The sequence below is a fragment of the Eucalyptus grandis genome, chromosome 7 (assembly GCF_016545825.1).
Source record: "Eucalyptus grandis isolate ANBG69807.140 chromosome 7, ASM1654582v1, whole genome shotgun sequence".
In the NCBI taxonomy this organism is placed as follows: domain Eukaryota; kingdom Viridiplantae; phylum Streptophyta; class Magnoliopsida; order Myrtales; family Myrtaceae; genus Eucalyptus; species Eucalyptus grandis.
Window position 1 is genome coordinate 53656916 of NC_052618.1, and position 20402 is coordinate 53677317.

Sequence of the window (20402 nt, forward strand, 5' to 3'; positions counted from 1 at the left end):
AAAGAACTTCGAGGAAACGATGCAAGAGCGGCATTACAAGGTGGATCTCAATTGTTCATTTTCTTTTCCTTTTCTCTATCTTTTCTAATCTTTATGCTGAAGATTGAATGGAAACAAACGAATTGGTGCCTTGAATTGAGTTTCTAGCTGAATAGGTCTTGTTCTTTTGCTATTAAGAATGGAAAATATAAATTGTTCTCTCCAAGCGAGGTTCAAACAGAAAAAAAAAAAAAAAAAAAAAAAAAAAAAACTTTTTTTAATTAAATCAAGATAGGAAATTAAAAACTCATGATCATCAATATGCCCAGAAAAAAGCGTTAGTACATACTGATACATATTTCTTGGTTCTTGGTTCGGCATGTTTAGGACAAGGGCTTCAGACCCTTTTTCTTCGCAGTTCTAGCAAGGGCAGTACATATTTCCTTCTTCCTCTTCTTGTTGCTGTTGTTGTTGTTGCCATTATTGTTATTACTGCGATCCTGGTTGTTGTCGACATCGACGACGGCTGAACTCCTTGCTTGAGCTTCAAGGGCATCCTTAATGAAAAATTTCAACTTCCACAAAGTGGATTCGTTCTGCATCAGATCAACAGTAAACAGCATCATCAGTGTAATGCTCTTAGTTCCAGCAAAACAGAACTCGTAGAGTGCACTGGCAACACGTGCGCACAAGAGAGAGAGAGAGATTTTAACCTGAGCATCTAGATCTAGGTCCACAAGATCACCCTTTGATTGGAAGTTCGGATCATACTGAGCAACGATCTCCAAAGCCTTGTCAACATCCTCAACTGGCAATTTATCAAGGGCCGCCGCTATTTTTCTTTTTTCTTCTGTTGAGATTTTCCTGGGATGGGAATTGTCAAGCATATCTTTTGTCAGACGTTTCTGCTGAAAGTTATCAAGCAAATGCATGCTCAACAGACATCTAAGGGAGATGCACTACATAAGTGCATTTTATAGTAACTGCCTTGCACCAAGCACCCACTATATCTCTCATTTTCAGGTCCTAAAGGAAACTGAAAAGCACCAACGACAATCTCGAAGCCTAAAAAGCATGAGCGACATGAATCTGACAGGACCATGATTTGAAAAGATGTCGCCTTTATGCAAGGACAAGCTTACAGCGTAGAAAGCACAATTGAGACCCTAACAAGCAACAAGTTTACATACACTACTTACATCCACGTGCGCTATCTACAAAGATACACAAAATGCCTCAGTACACTTTACAAACACAGCTTCTGACCAAAAATGAAATAACAAACACAGCTTGATTGTTGAATACAAGAAAATGAGAAACTTGCATGACCAGAGCCAGGAAACAGAAGAGAGACGTTACAGACAATTTTTCTATTCTCAATTCCTACCATCAGTTCACTTGAAAACAACACACTACTGACCTGCACTTTGAGATAACACTTGCCCTGAGTTCTTCCAGATACATATCGACCTCAAAAAGCTGAAACGGTTTCACAAAATATTGTTGAGAAATAATCATATATAGTCATCAATTAGGAGATGGGTTTGCTACAGAAGATGATTTCTTTCCCATTTATTGGCTGACTACACTCCGAATGAAAAGCCTCGTCTGTCCATAATGTAATATTTCCCCCTTACACATAAAAATCTGTAGCTTTTTTATGTTCATTGGAAATTACCTCGCAACTTATTTCCCTGGCCATTTTGGCATTAGCAGCTTCCTTAGCAAGTTGCATATCTATCTGCGCCTCTGCCTCTTCCTGTTGTAGTCTTTCTTCCTACACACACACGATTTTGAAATGAAAAGCAAAATTAGAATTGTCATAGCACCTCATAGTAGAAGAAACCAAATAAATAGTCAAAACACATTCAGCAGCCTGCCAAACTGGTAATGAAACCTCGAACAGCAACTCATGATTGGTCCTTAGAGACCAACTTACCTCCTCCGTAACTTTAGGATATAGTTGGAGCCACTTCTCCTCAAATTTTCGGAGTAATGTCTTGGCCATGACATGAATATCGCTCTTTTCATCATTGTACTTCATAGCATTTTTGAAGACCAGCCTCACATCAGCACATATCTCTCGGACATGTTTATAAGCAGTACCATCAGCGGCCTCCATTTGCTTTTTAATCGTACTGAAGTCCATTGGCTTGTCAATTACCTAAAATATACCAGCAATATAATAAATAAAAAGCAGTAGGAGACATTCACAAAAGATGTAGTGATATTAAATGAGGCTGTGCACTGTCATAATTATATTCTAGCATTTAATGAAATGAGTTGTGTGGCCCAAGAGGCAAAGTTTCTCACTTTTCACTCTTCATGTTTTCCCCTCCAAACAATGTTATTGGCCAATCAATACCCCTTCTTTCCCTCCATACTCACATAGATAATTGCCCACATTCTTCTGAGGTAAACAACATGAGGACAACAATCTTTTTCTTCGTGGAAAAATTTGCCTAGAACATCACATTTAGCTAGTTTGGAAATCCGCTTGCTCAAATAGAAAGAGTTGTCAACATTGACAAACAAAAGTTTATCCTTCGAGAAAGTTGCATCATTCTGAGATCCAAAAAACTATAGGGCATAGAGAAGATTTAGCAAGGCTCAATAAACATTGACTAACAATATTGAACACTCTAAACACTGATCAAAATAATATTTGAGCATCCCGGTAAAGAAGATGAGAGATCAAAAGTAGAAAAGCCATACTTTATGATAGTCATGCAAACCGAGAGCTTTGACATCCACAGGTTGCAGGAAGGGCCACGCCCATTTGTGCTGAGTGATCTGAAAGAAAAATGTAAAATGTATACCTCCTGTCAGTATCACTGAAGCATGCCACCGACTTTCTCTTCCTATAAATAAATTCCTTGATGTTCTAAGTGAAGACCTTTTTCCACCAAAAATAAAAGGCGAAAGAAACTGCAAAATCCCATTTGGGAACATGGAGCAAAACCACTGAACCCAATGCTTGTCACAAAATTGGGAGAGTGACTATGCCTCGTCTGGACCAAGACAATGCTAAAAGTAATTGAACAAATAAGGGCTGAGACATATTCAAGAAACATACTCAGGATTGGATCTTTTGAATATTGTACATTCTGACAATCAAAGATGGACAAGTATAAGATCTAACTCTGCCACAGATAAAGCAGATAACATTATGAAGCATATCTCAGCAAACTAAAACTCTTTGTAAGGAAGCATCCTCAACTGGTTTCCAGTGAGCAGCACGTGACTCTGGAAAAACAATGAGGAGTGAGATTGGCTTCGGCAAAGAGGTAAAAAGAGAAAAAAGGGGGTGCAAAAGGATCCCATTCAATAGCCTTTGCGAACAAGGGGTGCAAATAGGTAATAACAGAAGTGTGGATGGACAATCATATGGTCTGTATTCGTGAAATTGGAATGGAAATGAGGAGTACCAATTAGCAGCATAGGACATAAAAAAGGACAAGTTAGGTCAAAGTTCTTTTTTTTTTTTTTAATTCGAAAGTTAGTTCAAAGTAACATTCACATAAATGTTCTAACATTGAATAGAACCAGGCATTTTCAAGATTAGTTGAGCAACGATAGGAAAGATGCACGATTCCACCACAATTGCTGTATGCCGACGCAAGTACGAAACGACTTGCCTGGCGGAGTATTATGCCAAACTGACTGATAAGCTGCTGCATTCTCTTCGCCGCAGCGGCTTCCCTATTACAAGCATCCTGTTGCAGCTTCTTGAGACCGTTAACCTGCCTCTCGTCCTTGCCTAGTGTGCTACCTTTGGAGGTGGTCGGTTGCTTTTTACTTTGATCATCATAGACTTGCTCGACCTCTTTAACCCTTTTCTCCAACTGTAAGGGGGAAAATATCAAATCAGCACAAGGAAATCCCAGTTTTCCAGATTCAACGGAACCAAGCATACATACAAAAATACTATTAAGAAAAAAAAAAAGAAAAAGATCACGACAAGCAAACCTCTGCGGTACAATTTTCCAAAGACTAATACGAGCTGATAACAAAGAATACAACTTTACCTCGTCAACCTTGAACAGAATGAGTTGCAGATCGTCCTTAAATGCTTCGATTTCGAAACCGGGATTAACCGTCCCGAGATATGGAATCAAACTATCGAAATCCATTTCTTCCATCTCGCACTGAAAAAAAAAAAAAACCAAAGAAGTAATTTTTAGTGTTCATACTGCGAACAGCCGGCCGCAGAAAAACGCAAGAGCACGCGCGCGCCTCCGAACACGGACACGACCCGTTTCGCGAAGCTCCGCGGGCTACGTGAAAACTCCATAAAGGCTGGAAAAAAAGCAACCGCGATTCAAGCTCGCGGCTCCTAAAGCATGGCAAACGGGTACAAGTACAACCCACCTCACCTTGTCTCTCCGGGTTTTCTGCTGCGCGACCGAACGAGAAACGAAAGCTCTCCCGGCGGGATCCAAAAGCGCGGCCTTTTCTTCAGTCCAGGGTGTGGCGATTCCGCGAGAGCAAATTCGAGAATGACGAGAAGATCAGAGGAGGAGAGAGAGAGAGAAAGACAACCCGAAGAATTTCAGGCGAGCTCGGTGGGGAAAGCGAAATCCGACGGGAGGCGGCGCCGCTTCTTGAAAGGGCGGCGTTGCAGGGTTTTAAACAAGGTGGCAGCGAGTCCGTTAACCCTCCCGCTGATAAGAAGAGAGGGACTATTTCACTAAAGAAGGCATCGAAAGAAACGGTAAAAAACGGCTCGGTATATTTTTCTGGCAATAGTAATTTGAGAAAATGACACGTGGTCGATGGACTATTAATAAAAATATTTAACATTGCATTTCCATTAATTTAAATTTAGACACAACACTAAACACTTTCTTTCGTATAATTATAGAATTAGTTTGAAAATTTACTAAAAATTGAAAAAATTATATTGAATAAACTAAATGTTCAATGACCATATTATACATTAAATTAAAAGTTTAACGATCATATTACACATCAAATCAAAATTTATAAATCATTTATGTCATTATCACTAACCATTTTTTACATGGTGGGGTGCTATTTTTTTCTCTTTCCAGTTGAGCCTATTTTAGGGGTGAATCATGTCGCCTGTGAGCAAGCACGAGTCACATTTTTAAAATCTTTTGCTATTGAATTAAAATGCAACGGATTGGATCCCAACCATTCCAAATCATAAAATCACAACCATTGATAATGATCGAGATTTGCCTCTTGGAATCCTATGTGCACACTTTTAAGTGACTTCTATTTATTTTTATTTTTTTTAAGTTTTCAATATTTCAGATCTAAATGCATTTCTACTTTGATGAATGGATGGGAAGAGGGTCTATGCAATCATTTGCCATGAGCAAAACGGTAGATCGCTAGTTAGTAGCAAATAGATCGACTTCTTGGCAAGTCGGTAATTCAACTCTTACATTAGCAAATATTGTTTTGATTAGTAATTTTTTTTTTTTTTTTTTTTGAAGGGATGGTAAATTGTCATCAAGGTAGGGAAGGGATATAATCTTGGACATTAAGTTTTGGTTTTTTCTTTTTTTTTTAATCTAGGGGTTAGTCGTAATATATTGTGTCTTTCAATCCATAAATGGGTAATTAGGCATTGCATTTCATTGCTAATTCTACATATGCATCAATAAAAGCTACACCGAGAAACTATAATGACATTTTTTTTCTTATAAGAGTTGGCGAATCTTTTCATTGATATGATCAATTTCAATTTATTCAATTATATCCATAGTAAATTAGCAATATTAACTATATATTAGTTATAATAATAGACTATGCATTTAAAATAAAGTCATTCCGTTATTAAGTGCCTCATTAAATATATTGTGAATCAGGAAGATTCAATTTCAAGGTAGTTATCGTACATAATATGACAACAAACAATCCATTAAAAACTATAAAATTTCATTTTATTGATTACTTAAAAAGTAAGCATTTCATGACACACATAAACAAAACCCATTAAAATACGAAGGGCTGGTGATGCATATTCTCATAGTAATTATCTCAACAATCTTGTATAAAAACTAAGACTATACGTTTCGAATCTATATCGGGAATGATGTCCAATACATAGTAGTTGACTTTAAAATTAGAAAAAAGATTGATATAAGTTTTAAGCTAGTGACTCTACATGTTGTAGTATCAAATATTGTTATGGCATACATTAGTAACTTTTCCAAATCATAAATGATTTGTGAACTTTTTACTACTAGAGTTAATGACCCTACCTTCTCAAGTGATTTTGTTCTAGTACGATGATAAACGAGGTCGATCATGTCATGCATTCAAATTGACAAATCAATATATTTAAATATCAGTCGTTTACAATATTATATAATCATTTAGAGAACTCTTTATTTACTTACAGCGAATACAGGATGGAAAAAATTTAAGGTGTAGTGTAATCGTCACACGAAATGATCGACCCACAGCATGCTATTAACAAAAAGAATCAATCCCACGGGCCATGATCCGATCCGATCCGATCGGGCTGCTCCAAATAATACGGCCCAAATTCTCCACGCCAATTTAAAAAACAAAAAATAAAGAAAATCAACCGAGTCAAAGTCAGCTCAAATGAATCGCTCCTCGCACGCGCGAGGACCGAGCCCGCGGGGTCACGCGTGCGGAATGCAGCCCAGGGACGCCCTCGCCAGCGCGTTCGCGAAGTGGGACCGACACCGTAACGGCCTGAGCAGGCTCCGGTGGCCGCCGCCGCCGCTCCCATCGGCGACGACCTGCTTCCCGACTTCGGCCGCCGGGAAGAGCGGCGCCAGAGCTCGCCGGCCCTGCCTCTTCCGTATGTCGCTCAGCTCCATCCTGGCGGGGAACTTGGTGATCCCGATCAGAGCCCGGTGCCTCCTCCGAAAAGAGGACGACCCGGCGGAGGCGGAGGCGGCGGCCGGGGCGGCGGAGCTCCTCGACCGCTTCATCCGGAGCGAGTTGGACCGGAGGAGCTGCCCGCCGGCGAACCGGATCTTCGCGCCGTCGCGGCGGAAGCTGTCGAGGCGGCCGAAGGAGTCGACGCGGTGTCGCTCGCGCTCGTCGAAGGGGATGGATCTGCCGCAGAAGAGGAAGGCGTCGACGGCGGAGGCGGCGGGGGGCCGGCGGAGAACTCGAAGTCGGGGGCGTCCCAGAGCGGCGGGGAGGGAGGGCCGTCGCGGGGTTGGTCGAGGGAGGTGGTCAGGGGGAGGTCGCAGAAGGAGAGGGCGTCGTCCTCGTCGGCGGCCTCGAAGTCGCGGGGAAGAGGGGCGTCCGACATGGTTGATGAGGAGGCGAGAATGGGGTGTTGGACTTTGTGTTGGGAACTAGAAGGTTGTCGTCGGCGGTGGATGAAAAAGGAAGCGGAAGCGGTAGAAGTATATAAAGGGACGGCCCCTGGAAGTGGGATGTGCTTTTTAGAGAGAGAGAGAGGAGTGGGAATTTCCGTTGGGAGGAAGGCTTCTAGATGAAGAGTCGAGAAGGGGGAGGTGTTGGAAATTGACTGGCGGCGTTGGTGGGCGCTGCAGCGAGTTCGCTCCTTTTTGGGTTGGTCTAGTTTGCGCGTCTTGCGAAGAAAAACGACACCACGTCTAGAAGATTATTTATGAATTTTTTTAAAAAATAAAAAATAAAGTAAAAGAAGGAAAGGGAGAAGGAAAAAGGAATGAGGGGGCATTCCGAGAATTGAACTCGGGACCTCTCGCACCCTAAGCGAGAATCATACCACTAGACCAAATGCCCTTTTTTTGATGTTATTTTCGTAAAATATTTATAAAAACAAAAATTAGTATTGGGTTTGGGTTAGCACCATTAATTCGAGGAGCCGCGCGTCCCACTGGGCCGCCATCGTGGATCATTCGTCTTTTCGGCTTCGGTTTAGTCCGCGTCTTATGTTTTACATATTCAAAACATGATTGTCCCGCGGTCCGTCTTGCTCTAATGCTTACTTTTTAGGCCCAATTACATCAAAAAGAGAGACGTGCTCTTTTAATCTCAAATTTTTGTACCATCTCAGCCCATTGGTCCTATCTTTCGACCCCCCATCTAAACAATCGTAACGGAAATATGGCTTTGCCCTCTTTCTAAGAACGATGCGGTAGACAGGGCTCGTTGTAGAGACCCATTGTTCCTCCAACATGCCGTTGTCATGACCTATCGAACTAAATCGATTTAATAACTTCTCGACGCTATCGGGACATGTGCAATTTAACCAAAAAAATTGTAAAGAGTTAGGGCTGGACATTGCTTAGGTCACGTGTATGATTACAGAGATCATCCTACATGCGTTGGGATGGTCAGACTGACACAATAATATAGCAGAGATCATCCCGTGCTCTACCATGTCTTTGCAAAGCAAAGCCAAATGAAAGCAATGACCCCACGAGATGGAGGGACAGCATCCACGCTTGGGCATCATTTTGTGGACTATTGACCTTAAAGCTGAGGACGGGAGTCTTGACACATGGAAAGAAGTGGAGCCCATATGGAGAGCATGGAGCATGGAAGGCGCGGCCCCTGCAAAAGGGCAAAAGGGAAACCTCCAAAACAAAAGAGGAAGACCCATCGATTCTTATCAAAAGAAAAAGAGATGCGGGGAAGACCTGCTTTTTGAAAAGGGAAAGGAAATGCTCCATCCAAGGTACACTTGGGGGGTGGCCAGTGGGGCAGGCGAAAAGCCCCTCGATCCAGGAAAGCGGAAAACGCGCCTTTTAAGTCGCGACCCGTCGCGTCATCGACAGTAGGCTCGATCGTGGCCCCCTTCGAATCGGCCTGCTGTTCTAGAAGAGGATCCCAACCCACCATCCATCGTGCGGATCGTCTCTTCGCCTACCGTGATTTTGTGGAAGATTTGAGGGTCGAGTCGCGGTCCTTTCCTTTTCCTTTATCGTGTCGCTTTTGGCCGTACTTAAGGAAAAATCGCGCCTGTTTAGTGGCAAGGCGGTGAGCACGCCAAAAAAATTATGGCCACATTATTTTTGCGCTTTTTAGCTTTCGGTAAGGTACAAGTGACAACACATATAAAAATCTATCTCTCTCTCTCTCTCTCTATGCCCTAATGTAAACATGAACATGGTCTTGTAGTCCAATAATTGGTATACTTGTATTCTCGTGTTGAACGTGTATATATTATTGGGGGTTGTGTTGTCATCCTCAAGATGAACTATCGGGAAATTGTATCTCACGACATCCTATATACTTCTTTAAAGAATTACTTATTTGCGGACATGTTGGTTGATATCAATAAATAAATTAAATTGCGACTGACATGTTTATGTAATTTGTGAGCAAATATGTAGATAATTAATCTAGTGAATAGAAATAAATATCCTTGTTTGAATTTTCTCCCTTTGCAATAAATTACACTGAGATTTAGATATGTTGACCCCCCAAAAATAATTTTTTTTGCAGATTGTGATCTAGAAGTATTGGAAAAGTCTGCATTGCATCACTAGTCTAATCTCACAGGGACATCTCACTATCACACATAGCTTCCATTACATAAGCAGTGACTACATGTGCTCGATGATGTGAACAATTATCAAGAAGGAAAAAGAGGCCCGAATAATACCCATTTAGAAATTATTTATCTCATACGTACATGACTAATAAGATCTTTCAAGTCATATGCCTTGCATTCAAGAAACTTTAGAGGTCGCACTACCACGTTGTGAGTCTTACCTTTGATGGAAATGAACATGACGATATGCATGCGTTCACACAGATGAATTGAGGAAGGTTTGTGTACCTCCCATCAAAACAAAACAAATGATTACGTACTCCTCTAAATTATGTATTTTTTTTTCACATTTTAACAATCACGATATTTATGCTGATAAGTGAAATTCCTGTAATTCAATAGCCAAAAGTTGAAAGAAAAAGTTTTATCTTTTTTTCACCTCTAACAATAAGGTTTGAAATTCTTCGAGCAAAATGAATGTGATAGAACCCGCTACACTTACGCCTTATACTATTGAAATATAAGAAATAGTCGAACATACTTACCATTGCATCCGCATGATATAATTTTCTCCTTTCTTAAATAAAAACTCTTCTCCTTACAATTATTTTCCCTATGCATTTTAACAGAGTTCATTATTTTTTAGCAAGCACGTTATTTACCGGAATATCAGGCTTGCTGACCAGAAGAAATTTGCTATAATGGCTGGTATTTCCACCTTTTATAAACTTTCTAGAGAGAGAGCTGATCGTTCACGGAGACAGAAGTCAAAACTTTGTCATGTATTGTGCAGCTGCATAGATGAGTGCTGTGCTTGATAACGTTTCTCAATCTGGATCTTTGTGGATAAAATAACCAGAAACCTTGCTCCAAGTGGGATAATCTACTGCAGAATATGACACGAATCAACTCCTACACGTCATTGATTGAAGAGGTCACTGTGCCAAAAATTTATAACATGCAATTTCAGCTCTATATCTTTCATATCACGCATAATCAAATCCGTCTTGTCAGGCACTTAAATCTTGACAATACCCGTTTACCATTCAGACGAAAAACCATGCCATTCAGGATTTCTTATTGCCAAATGGTAGGTTTCTAGTCACACCCTTCTCCAATTCTTTCAAAAGAATAATCATCTTGATGCTTCCAAAAAAAAAGTTAGACGGGAAAAAGACGATCGATGTGGAGCCGCCCCACGGCAAGATGGCGGTCCCTATCCAAATGAATCTGTTCATCGCACGCATCTCGGCTATTAACAATGTGAATCAAACTGTTATCAAGAGAAGGGGAAAATAAGAATATTCAAATTGCGATGGTCGTCTAGAACAGAACCTCTTGTTAAATGAGAAGATATAAATTATCTAAAAATTTGCCTGGTCGTAGCTCGCTATTCTAGAAGACCAAGGCAAAAAGCGTACCTCACGATGTATGTCTGCCTCTCGATCCACTTGTTTCATGCATATGTAACTTTAAGTTATACGTTTCTGTTCATCTAGAAAGCCTTCCTCTAACAACCCACCTACGAACCAAACCTCAAAGATTGTCCTTTTTCATTTTGATGATATAGGCTCTCTATTTTAATATTGTTCACTAACCGAATAAAAATGAATATGTTTTGCATGGCGATTCAAGAATAATTCACCAGCAGCCCCACCAGCCGGGTCACCTGTCCATCAACCTAGACCAGTATATATGCATCTTGGAGTTGCTTTTTAGAAGACTAGAGATAGCCATGTCTGCATGATCTCTCATTAGCCGATCTTGATTCTCTCTTTTTCCTCCTACCACTTGACCCCCAGTCTCTCTTTCTTTTGGCATCATCAACTTCTTGATCCTCATCGATGGCAGCCGAGGAATTTCGCCAATACCCAGAAGCAAACTTTGGCCAGGATGATGGGGAGGATTCGTTTGAAGCAGAAGAAACGCTCTCCCTCTGTGATCTCCCTCTGCACAGTCATGGAGCTGCTCATTTGGATGACTTCAACAGCACAGAGAATCAAACCTGCTCCTCCTCTTCTTCTTCTTCTTCCGATAACGATGATGGTGAAGAGGACTTGTTTGAGTTCACGAATCAAAACTTTGCCCTTCCGACTCAACCTGCAAGCAACATCATCTTCTGTGGAAAGCTCATTTCTCGTGAGGAACCATCACCGCATGTCTATGGAATTCCAAGGGAAGGGCAGGCTTCAAAGCACAACAAACCAATCTCCCCCTCCTCAAGATCAAGACCCATCTCAGAGGGTCTAAAGGGTCAACAAAGCACGGTGCACACGATCCATTCCCCAAACTCCCCAAGGGCGAGGGTTCAAAAGTCATGCCATTGGAGAAGTATGGTTATGGAACTAGGAAAACGTCATCCGGTTACAAAGCGACGGTAATGGCCTATCCTACTCCAAAGTCCAACGGCTATTTGTTAATGTACGGGTTGTCGAAATTTCCCATGGAGATGGAGCTGAGAGACAACAGGAAGAAACACAAGACAATTCCTTCCAGGTTGCATCAGCCCCCTAATGGGAGGGGCATTGTTAAGGTCAGTGTTGGAGATAAAGATCAGAAGGGGCTTTGGGGGGTGATGAAGGCAATCAGTTGCAAAAGTTACCATCCAAATTCCATGGTGAAAACCTCGATTGTCCCAGCACCGCACCCGTGATACCACGGTGTTGCTTGCTACAGATGTATTGGACGACATTCGCATAGAACTATATGATATAGCGACTACGTAAGAGGATAGAATATATGCTCTCAGATGGATAGGTTGGGGAAATTTTTGCTCGGGGCATGCTTCGACTCTTAGTTAGGACTTGATGTTCCGGATATACATTTCTTTTGCTGTAGGTGCAATCGGCAGTGCTTAGTAAAACTCGAGTGAAAATCTTGTTCCTAATGTTGTTAGGCATGACAATCCAAGGGGCAAAAACTCTTAATTGTCTTGCTTCTTTTCCTTTGAGGTAGAGCAATAGAATGCTATTGAGCTGAGAGGTCCAAGCTTTTCTCAGTTGGAAGAAGCGTGTCAAATTTGACAAGTTTGTTGGAAAATAGAGAAAAACATTTGAATGGAGGACCTACGTGATCATGTAGCACTTGTGAATGCGTAGTCGTAGGTCAATCCAAATTAAATTTGGACCAATATGAGCTATTGAGAGACTTATGGAAAAGTTTTCTTTTTTCGGTTAACGGTGTTCCTTGTTTCCCTCTCTCCATTCCGTATATCCCTTGCCTTGGATTAATGAGAAGAGAGAGAAAAAAAAAAAAACAATTTGAGCGTTCCGATTGAGAACCAGAGAGATGTGCTGACGGTCCAGGTACATAGAGAGATCATTTTCCGCTTTCCTCCGTCCGGGACAACGTCCAACATTTGTTTGCTTCAAATTGAATGTGCTCGATCCTAAATTAACGCAAATTGTCCGAGAGAAATTTGAAAATAGAGCCTAACTTTGTCTTCAGAGGAGAAAAATACATCCACGGACCAAGAAAGACTTGCTCAGAATTATTTGTGCTTGCCGAGCAAAGTTTAGTCATCTCTGACTTGTCAAAATTCAGAAACTGCGAAGTTATTTCGTGGCTTGAATTATAGCCAATAGGCCCTGGACATTACACAATGTGACGTGCAGAGAAAGAATTCGACTCTGCAAGTACTTCAATGACGACTCCAATCCAAGGATTCATAATCACAAGTTCTACAACACCCAAATTTTGTTATACCAATGCGATGATCAAGAGATGTAACAATCTGTAAGAACAGAGACAATCCGGATATAGCCTGCCAATGAAATAAGATCACACTCTCATGACAGATGAAATATCTCACGAACAAGTCGTGATATCTTATTGAAAAGAGGAATTCGAGTGATATTATCGCAGGAGCTAATCTGCCTAATCTCCAACAACAAACGATCCCAACATCACTCCGGCCTATTGACAAAAAGACATGCAACTCTCAACATGATTATCACTTCCGCAAAGAATTATACAATCTCCTAGCCTCGCCATATGTCAAAATTTTACAATTCAGGAGCTACTGCAGTGGCTGGCACAGAAACTTTGATTAGGGATGGTGACCTAACTTGGGAGGGAGCAGGGGAAATATAAAAACTTTACATGAAATTTCAGTAATCAGAAAAAAAAAAAAAAAAAAAATACTCTGACAAAAATTACACCGAGCACGGAGCACCAAGTGCCAGGCAGGCAGCAGCCACTGCTAGTCCTTCTCGATCAGTCATTGAGCTAAAGTAGCACCGTTCAAAGTCTTTCTCTTCTTTCTTCTCTTCTCCATATTTCCATTTCTTACACCATTCTCTTGGCCATTAGGCCTTGCAACCTCCCTACGGGTGACAAGCCGTCCCTTCTTCCTAGTTGATTTTTTATGCTCTTCCAAACTGCATGCATATGAATTCACATATTACACTTTAAAAAATGGGAATATGTGCATAAGGCTACTTGAAATCACCGCAGAACCTGAGAGAAGGACAACCACGGATCTCCAGTATGAAGGCAACTGATATAAGTGATGTAAATAATTGGAAAGACAAGCCAATATCTACTCATCTATTCAGAAAGCATATTCGCCAATTGAAGGAAAAATTACATATTTAATTAGATAAAAAACTCTACTTGCAGGAACTGGCAAATCTTTACTCTAATCCACAACATCTTTCCTTCAGAATTATAGCCACTCAACATGTTTTTCTTTTTCTAATATAATAAAGTATGATAATTTTAGTATTTTGTCCATCTGAAAAGAGGAAAAGAAAGCTTTAAAGAGATAGTAAAACAGTCAAAAAAAGTACCTAAACTTTTCGCTGGTAAACAAGTTCTGTGAGACCGCCTTTTGCATGATGCTTCCATAGTACTGTTTAAAAGAAGCATTTCCACTGCTCTTCTCCAGCTGCAGTAAACTTGGCAGTATTAGTCACTAAAGAGTTGCCTTCATTAGAGACCACGAGCATTAGTTTCAGGGAAGCAAACCTGAAGAAATGATTCAACAGACTGTTGATCTTTGGGTGAAAAAGCTACCTCATCTCTTTTCTTTCGCACAAACTCAATATTCAGCTCCACCTGTAGGCCAAGGCAGCAGTGGACTTTAGGCATTCATATATAGAAACAAGACTGATTTTGACTCTACTTTGGCATTTTTATGGGACTACACTTGATTAATAGCAGCCAATAGGAAAGAACTTCAGTAACTTCACATCAAGTGAGAGGATCATAGTGATAACCCCTTAAATCATTTGGACAACTACGATCACATATTGGCCACTCATAATTTGTCAAGGAGTTGTATCAGATGGATCTGGCAAAGCCAACATTTGAATTGAGAGACCTTGACAGGAACTTGTATATGTAGCCAAACATTTTTCACACATTTCATAAAAATAGACTCCTCATAATAAAAATATCTCCATCCTAAGTCAGATCTTGGCATTTCACCTACAAAAATGATTTCTAAAGTGCATTAGCTTCCAACTAGAATGAGAAACAAAACAAGTACAATTGTCTTCTACAGGTTAAGAGATGTGGCAATCTTTTCTTTTCAAAAATACATACCTGGTCAATAAAACGTTTTAACACACGCCGGAAACTCTCATTTGTTGTTGCCTCACAGAACTTCCTCAGACAGACGAGTGGTACGGTAGCCAGCTCAGGAAAGGATATGTGGTAGCTCCACTGATCGAAGTGTGTGCAGAGCAACTCAATGGCCGAAGAAACACACTGTTCTTGGAAGTTTTGAGACTTTAACCAATGCTTTGGCAACTGTAGAGAAAAGAATATAATGAATTGGTTACTGCTTCTTTTTATGAGCTCCAAAGATTCAGCATACTGTACACAATTATTTGCAGTCTTGAGATTTGCATTATCTCAAAAACCTGAATACTATATTTAGTGAAAACCATGTCTTTTAAACCACAGAAATATATCATAGAACTACTGACACAGAACACAATTTTGTAATTCCCTTACTTTAACAGAAGTCGAAAAGTTGATGTCCTTTCCAGGCATTTTGCCCACCTTGCCAACCTTGTATTCCAAGATGTCCAATGCAAATGATGCAACAGGAATGAAAATTCCACTGGAACGAGAGAGATGATTTAACCACTGAATGCACTTAATTCTCAAAGGTAAATATCTTGGTCCAAGAAAGAGATGGGCCACCCCATTTACAATCTGAATGATCATATAAAGCAGTGGCTGGAGGTCATAATCACAAATGTTTGATGATACAAATTCAACCCAGAGATCAATGCAATTAGCGAACTGCCAACTGCATATTTTCTTGACTGCTTCCTGCATGTGGACATAAAAAATCAATCCTAGCATGAGAACACATCCTCATGAACATTCAGAGATTCTAATTAAACATTAAGAACAGGATAAAGCATAAACTACACATTTAGAGCAACTATTAGTGAATGACCAAGCATACTCCTTTTGTACCTTCTTCTTAGTCAATAGAGCCAACTGCACTACTTTAGCAAGTTGCTGTAGAGAACCCAATGCTTTGCTAGAGGATTTCTGTAGGTCCATGGAGCATAGTTCAACAATGCTATTCCGGAGGAATTGTATATGATTAAACATTCCTGGCTCCAGAAATTTGCAGTGGCCTATGAAGGCTTTGTATGTTTTAATCAGGCAGATGTCAAACCAATCATTCCCATACAGAAAAGCCACATCACGTACTACAAGAAAGGCATGTGATGACAGATTTTCATCACCGGTTGCCCATAAGTGAATCGATATCTACATAGAGAACACACCAAAATGTAAGAACTGAAAAACACATAATGATGCTAAAATCCGGTATATATATATTATGTGACAGTAAGTACAAGATTGCTCAAATTATATTAGGAAGCCCGATAGTCTAGTATGCCTGAGTAATATAGAAAAGAAAACGCCGCTTGCTAGTCAAACAAATAGTATGCAACAGTAAGTATGAAATTGCTCAAATTATAATAAGAAGCACGGGAGTTCATTATGCCTGAGCGATATAGAAAAGAAAAGGCCACTTGAAGTACAAGAAAAAGATAATGAGAATAAGAGCAATCTCACATAAATGTCTGACTAGCAGTCTCTGTACCATATGAAATAGTTCTGGATGAGTGACAATATAATGCACTTGACTATGCGAAAGAATGTACCTTGATCAGTCGATGCAGCAGAGAAGGAAAACCAGCAAAACATATAATAGAAGCCCTGAGTTGTGTTAAGGAGAAAACCAAAATCTTAGAGTCTGTAACTTGATTCAGGAGGAACAGGGTGCTCCGCAAATATGATTTTATCAGGGGCTTCATAGTTTTCCATTTTGATGTCTTCTTCATATCCAAAATAGTTTCCTTCTTGCAATTAGAGCATGATATCCCAAGTAAGTTCCGAAATATTTTGTCGGCTTCACGGAGCATGAAGGCCAATATAGTGGAATAAGCTTCGTTATTCTGAATCTTGTAGATTGTGGCGCCATCAGAAAACCCAGTTGATTCACTTCCATAGTGACATGCAGCACGGTAACAATTTAAGAGGCTAGTCAAAGCAGATACATTCTGCATCTCAGTAGCTTCTTGACACCAACCGTTGATGGTAGATGCAGTCAACAGTTTGAGCTTACTCGAGTTTAAGCTTTCTCCAACTGTTTGAGTGTCATCGCCACTTGCCTCTTCATCATCAGAAAACTGTTTTTTCAAAAACACTAGCAAACTATCAACCGGATGCTGCTAAGCAAGAACAATATCGAAAACAATAAAGAGAGCGAATGGCCTTCGATATAGTTCAAGCAATGTTGAGAGCTTAAAATGTCAGTTCACACAAGTACCAGTCAAAGACAGCATGTACAATTTTATAAAACCTATGAGCTATAGAAGAGTTGTAGCTCTGCTTTCTGAAAGTCATTTTCTCTTTATTAGAGAGAAGGGAAAACCTTAGAAGGGAGAATGTCGGTTAATAAACAAAATAAGCATATGGGGAAGGAGAAGATGGAAATCAACCGCAAGACCTCTTAGATCTTGGTAAGGGTGGACCACCCTTAGGCCAGGTTGTTGTTCGTCTTGATTAAGCATGATAACAGTTGAAATGAAAAACTCTGTGGCAGTCCTTATCATAAAAGAAAAAATTAAACAAAACCATTTCCCCTTATGTTGTGTCCAAAATGGTTTACCCAAGAGTACATGACTCATAGGCTGTCCACAACGATGGAACTCAGTGATGCTGTATGCATCCTGAACATATTCATTTTTTAGTACATGTCAATGAAGAAATCATATCCCTATACTTTCAGCTTAACTTCATATAACAACCACTCAGCTGTAGCCATCCTACAACAAAAATCCTAGGGTCGTAAAAAACTTATTAGTGATATGATATCACATGGACTCAGAAATAACCAATCAAACTCTTTGTATTATCAGCCATTTTAGCAAATTCTGAACTTATACCGATAAGCCACAAATTCCAAATATAGATGTATGCTAAGGAAAACAGAACATTACAGAGAACGTATCTATTCATCATTACCAGCAAACATGTCTTGAATAATTCAGTAGAGTAATAAGGAAACCTACCATTTCTTCATCACTGAGTTGGTGGACATGCTTATCATTGTTCTCCAAAAATTTACAGAAACCTGGATCCTGAAGACAAATCAATTTATGATATTATATTAGTTCAAGAACATAATGGCACATCGTCCAGATAGGAAAAGAATTTAAATGGAAGCATCTTAGAAAAGAAAAGGAAGAAAGGGACCAAATTTGAACTTAGGCACTTTAGTGTTAAGAATGGCATAATTTATGCGAACAATGGTTTTCAATCTACAGCACTAGAAGCAAAGAAGAATCCTGAAATATGTGGTTCTTATTTCTCTACATCATCAGGAGCAACCTCCCATTCATACAATGCTGGCCAATTTGAGATTTTATTAAAAAACAAAAACAAAAACCATGGCAAAAGATTAATTGAACATGAGCTTTTCTACATAAGGCCGACCAAGCAGTTTCAAAATGCTTTACCTTTTTCTTTAACTTGTCCAACTTTTTTTTCTTTTCCACAAGCTCTGAATGAATGTCCTTGTTCTGCACAGATAAAGCAGTGACATCGCCATCTTCTGCTCATACATCATTGTGTATATGCAAAAGGGAAGGGTGAATATCTGCATTTTGATTAACTATTAAAGACCAAATTACCACACCATTCACCTTCTAGGTAAGTCTCGTCATCTGTATTGGCTTGGATGGCGTTTGTTGAAACCTAGCATAATGTCACAAGAAAAGTTAAACAATTCAAAATTATCCAACTAGCAATATGAAAGTGTTACAAGCAACAAGTTCAACACCTCAAGATAGCCATCACTGTCTGAGTCATCTTCACCTAAATCGCTGCAATCTCCACCTAATAATGCATCCAGTGCAATGTCCTCAATGTCTTGAACCTCAGGCTTACTAAAAGCAAAGGTGGAATATTAGGAAGCGGAATAATTAATGGCAAATGCTTTACAAGTACTTCAACTGTGACTGAACAGTGATTTCCATCGGTTGACATTGTGAAACATAGCAGAGATAAGATCCATCTTACTGACAATCCAGCCTCCAAGAAATCACATAAAGAATCATGTAAGAAATGGAAAACTTCCCATCACTCAACAATTGAGAAGGAAGCACCAGTTAACTTTCTTACCTTTCACTCGAGAGATCTACCTTGTCACCCTCATGGTCTTCATTCACATCCTGCTCCTTCCCTAAAAAATCTCCAGTTAATATAAGGCAGCCCACAACTTTATGAACTACAAAGCAATTCCAAAAGGAAGAGGAGGGAAATTCCATCTACATAGCAAATATGAAAGACAAGCATCAAAACTGTAAGTATCGTAAAGTCCGTCATTTGAGTATATGATTAATCAATTTGAACAATATACATGCCATCACAGAAATCAAAACTTAAAAAGAGACATACAGATTAGAAGAAGGAAGAAGGAAGGAAAGAACTCTGCACTTTACAAAAAACCACAGTAGTAACTTTTTAGGGACAAAGCATCTTCAATAGCAAGTTCACATGCTTCATATGCGTTGATACATTCTCTCTAAAACAGATTTCATTTAGACAATGTACCCGAGAATCGCAAACATACATAAAAAGAACGAGGAACCTCTGTAAAAAGCCCAGCGCAAGCTACTTCTAGTACCGAGTACAACAAAGAACGAACTACGCATTCAAGACATTCGCGTCGCACCGAAAGCAATCCATGGGGTTCGGGTCGCACAATGCAGGGATGCAGCTGCCGCTAGTTACACGGCTTCCATTCTATACTGGCGAAACGCAAGGGAATCATCAATTTCTACGCTTAGTAAGCCACGCAGAACCTAAACCTAATCAAAATTCTCTGCTTAGCTGCACTTCGAATGCTGAAAACACTTAAAATTAGTTCGAAAAAACAAAAGAAAGAGGGAGACGAGTGCTTACTCTTAGAAGAAGCTTTCTTCTTGAACATGGAGTTCGTCTGCCTCTTCCGCTTGAGCACCGACTGCAGATTCTTCTTCGCGAACTTCCTCGCCTTCTTCCCCAGCTTCGCCATCTCCAGACGTTTCAAACACCCCAACGCTCGACGATTCTGCACCAATGCACAACGAAAAACCACGTGAACAATCGACAGCATGAAGCGAGGGAAAAGCTCAATCTCCTTGCACGCGACGAACGAACCTTGAAGACCGAGAAATCACACGCCAAAAAGCAGACGCACAGCGATTCTCTCCTTCTTCTTCCTTCTTCTTCTTCCTCTGCTCGATTCTCCTCCTGCTTATTTTTTTTTTTTTTTTTTTTTGGCGGGCCTGGTCGGTTAGAGATGAATTCTCCGAGGGGCCATAGTGCAATTTCGGTACATTTGGGGGACCTCGGGCGCGATTTCCACCTTTTTGTCGGCTCTGCCGCCACCCCATGGGAACGCCAATCTCAGTGGCCTGGGCTCTCGCTCGGAGTGCGAAACACTTTCTTT

At 40.3% G+C, this 20402-nt stretch overlaps 2 protein-coding genes and 1 non-coding gene across 4 annotated transcripts; all 3 read right to left on the reverse strand.

Annotated features, from left to right (window-relative positions):
* Positions 1-251: 251 nt before the first annotated feature.
* On the reverse strand, positions 252-4637 carry LOC104454198 (transcription factor GTE6). 2 transcript variants are annotated; one of them, XM_039316420.1, is made up of 9 exons: positions 4356-4637; positions 4008-4127; positions 3618-3824; positions 2695-2772; positions 1919-2143; positions 1658-1756; positions 1400-1458; positions 693-843; positions 252-575 (listed from the first exon to the last, which is right to left on the reverse strand). In XM_039316420.1, the coding sequence occupies exons 2-9, from the start codon at positions 4119-4121 to the stop codon at positions 363-365; spliced, it is 1146 nt and encodes a 381-aa protein (XP_039172354.1). In that variant the 5' UTR covers positions 4122-4127; positions 4356-4637; the 3' UTR covers positions 252-362. The 2 variants fall into 2 exon arrangements, with proteins under 2 accessions (XP_039172354.1, XP_010067284.1); XM_010068982.3 differs by having other exon boundaries at positions 4351-4637.
* A 3001-nt stretch (positions 4638-7638) lies between these two features.
* TRNAP-AGG lies at positions 7639-7710 on the reverse strand. The gene has a single exon. It is a non-coding gene; the product is annotated as a tRNA-Pro (tRNA).
* Positions 7711-13197: 5487 nt separating this feature from the next.
* Positions 13198-20290, reverse strand: LOC104454195 (nucleolar complex protein 2 homolog). Its single transcript, XM_010068977.3, has 14 exons — positions 20111-20290; positions 19874-20021; positions 19091-19151; positions 18750-18855; positions 18613-18664; positions 18427-18521; positions 17980-18048; positions 16567-17094; positions 15863-16165; positions 15389-15712; positions 14975-15181; positions 14396-14485; positions 14218-14315; positions 13198-13806 (listed from the first exon to the last, which is right to left on the reverse strand). Exons 2-14 carry the CDS (start codon positions 19983-19985, stop codon positions 13647-13649), a joined length of 2205 nt encoding a protein of 734 aa, XP_010067279.2. The 5' UTR covers positions 19986-20021; positions 20111-20290; the 3' UTR covers positions 13198-13646.
* Positions 20291-20402: the final 112 nt, after the last annotated feature.